The 2876-nt window shown below is 58.9% G+C and overlaps 1 protein-coding gene across 1 annotated transcript in view; it reads left to right on the top strand.

Moving 5' to 3' along the window:
• LOC108803398 (neuralized-like protein 4) overlaps nt 1-2876 on the top strand; it is a 16871-nt gene that overhangs the window by 7342 nt on the left and 6653 nt on the right. The window contains 5 exon segments of the mRNA XM_018575242.1: nt 199-473; nt 545-656; nt 1415-1503; nt 1974-2046; nt 2318-2610. Of these exon segments, the coding sequence (XP_018430744.1) occupies nt 199-473; nt 545-656; nt 1415-1503; nt 1974-2046; nt 2318-2610 (842 nt within the window).

Here is a 2876-nt window from a genome sequence, read left to right as displayed (position 1 = left end):
GGATGGTGTAGGAAGGGATGGGTGCACCGCGGTGGATGGTGTAGGAAGGGATGGGTGCACCGCGGTGGATGGTGTAGGAAGGGATGGGTGCAGCGCGGTGGATGGTGTAGGAAGGGATGGGTGCACCGCGGTAGGGGTCAGGGGTCGATCTGTGTCAGTCGGACTTCTCATACTGTTTCGGCTTCCTGTGTCCTCCAGAGTTTCCCGGCACCGAGCTGCCGGCTGTGGTCAGTAACGCCATCTTGTCAGCGTATCATGGGAGTCTCCTTAGCGTCAATCTGGGCTCTCCTCCGCCCTCGTCTGATCAGTCTCCTCCCACTTCCAATGACGCTCTGCTCTTCCATGAGAAGTGCGGTACTCTCATCAAGCTCAGCAATGGTAACAAGACGGCAGAGAGGAGGCGGCCTCTGGACGAGTTCAACAACGGTGTGGTGATGACCAATCGGCCGCTGAAGGACGGGGAGATGTTTGAGGTGAGGGTGGTTCTGGTCATTTCTCTGGTTGCCCCGGTGATCCGTGGTTCAGTGTCCTCTCCCGTCTACAGATCCGCATCGATAAGCTGGTGGATAAATGGTCGGGGTCCATCGAAATCGGGGTCACCACCCACAATCCCAACAGCCTGGAATATCCTGCCACCATGACCAACCTGAGATCAGGTAGGAGGTTCTTCTTTCCTGACTCCTCCTCTTCCTGTGCTGGAGATGGATGTCATCCCCTGACCACTCCCATTCTGAATGACCATGCTCTTCTGACTCCTCCCTGAATGGATGGCACCTCCTCTCTCCCACCCCACCCTCTGCTCCCATCTAATGTGTGACCGCCTCCTGTTGTCCTCCGGGGCCGTTCTCCTGTTACCCCTCCCCCACATTTCCCTGGGTCCCCTCCTGTTGTCCTCCGGGGCCGTTCTCCTGTTACCCCTCCCCCACATTTCCCTGGGTCCCCTCCTGTTGTCCTCCGGGGCCGTTCTCCTGTTACCCCTCCCCCACATTTCCCTGGGTCCCCTCCTGTTGTCCTCCGGGGCCGTTCTCCTGTTACCCCTCCCCCACATTTCCCTGGGTCCCCTCCTGTTGTCCTCCGGGGCCGTTCTCCTGTTACCCCTCCCCCACATTTCCCTGGGTCCCCTCCTGTTGTCCTCCGGGGCCGTTCTCCTGTTACCCCTCCCCCACATTTCCCTGGGTCCCCTCCTGTTGTCCTCCGGGGCCGTTCTCCTGTTACCCCTCCCCCACATTTCCCTGGGTCCCCTCCTGTTGTCCTCCGGGGCCGTTCTCCTGTTACCCCTCCCCCACATTTCCCTGGGTCCCCTCCTGTTGTCCTCCGGGGCCGTTCTCCTGTTACCCCTCCCCCGCATTTCCCTGGGTCCCCCCCGGGGGTCCCGCATCTCATGTCTATGTGTCCATTGGTTTTCTCCTGACAGGAACCATCATGATGAGCGGCTGCGGGATCCTGACCAATGGGAAGGGGACTCGGAGGGAGTACTGCGAGTTCAGCCTGGATGAGCTGCAGGTCTGTGTACTGACGGTAATGAGAGAACCGGAGCGCTGCCAGGGGAGGGGCCCCGGAATACTTAGATCTGGGTTCCGGACTTTAGTTCCAGGAGGTGATATTGTGCTGTCTGCTGCTTGTCCCAAGAGCTTGCAATCCATGGGGGGATGGGATGCCGGGCCGGACTAGAAGGAAAACGGAACCTTCTTTTGGGTCCCCCGATTATATGTGTCCCCCCGATCCAGAGTCATCCGATACCGAGAAGGACCCCACCAATATTGTCCTGTGATCTTCTGATCACTGGAGGGAGGAGGGGTGACCTCTGACCCCTGGTATTAGGAGGGGTGACCTCTGACCCCCTGGTATTAGGAGTGAGGAGGGGTGACCTCTGACCCCTGGTATTAGGAGGGGTGACCTCTGACCCCTGGTATTAGGAGGGGGGAGGGGTGACTTTGTCCTGTGTCCATCATTAATGGCTTTCTTGTTTCCAGGAGGGCGACCACATCGGACTCACCCGGAAATCCAGCGGAGCTCTCCATTTCTACATCAATGGCATGGACCAAGGTGAGAAGCTCCGCCTCTCTGTATGCTCTCATAGAGAAGGGGGAGGGGTTCTGTGTATACAGCCATTAATTGTCGTGGAGTGGGGGGGGGGCTCTGTATATTGTAATGGAGGAGGAGTTATCTCTACACTGTCAGACTCCTCCCTCTCATGATTGTCTTTGGCCTGTAGGCGTGGCCTCCTGTCAGACTCCTCCCCCTCACGGTTGTGTTTGTCCTGTAGGCGTGGCCTCCTGTCAGACTCCTCCCCCTCACGGTTGTGTTTGTCCTGTAGGCGTGGCCTCCTGTCAGACTCCTCCCGTGGTGTATGGCGTTGTGGATCTCTATGGTATGGCTGTGAAAGTCACCATCGTCCATAATCACAACCACGCTGACCGGCTGCGGAGGAATAACGCCATCCTGCGGGCGCGATCACCTGATGCCGGGCGCCAGAGCTCCAACACACCGGATCCGGGGCAGCTGCTCTTCCACCCCAACTGTGGGCAGAAAGCTTCAATCATCAACGGGGGGCGCACGGCCCTGCGACCTCAGTATGTACCTGTGTGGAGGCCAGAGCTAGAGCTCTGTGTGTGTGGAGGCCGGAGCTAGACCTGTGTGTGTGTGTGGAGGCCGGAGCTAGACCTGTGTGTGTGTGTGGAGGCCGGAGCTAGACCTGTGTGTGTGTGTGGAGGCCGGAGCTAGACCTGTGTGTGTGTGTGGAGGCCGGAGCTAGACCTGTGTGTGTGTGTGGAGGCCAGAGCTAGAGCTCTGTGTGTGTGGAGGCCGGAGCTAGAGCTCTGTGTGTGTGGAGGCCGGAGCTAGACCTGTGTGTGTGTGTGGAGGCCGGAGCTAGA

This window comes from Nanorana parkeri, unplaced genomic scaffold (assembly GCF_000935625.1).
Source record: "Nanorana parkeri isolate BGI_ZX_2015 unplaced genomic scaffold, ASM93562v1 scaffold3677, whole genome shotgun sequence".
NCBI classification, from domain to species: domain Eukaryota; kingdom Metazoa; phylum Chordata; class Amphibia; order Anura; family Dicroglossidae; genus Nanorana; species Nanorana parkeri.
This window is presented reverse-complemented; position numbering and strand designations above follow the sequence as displayed.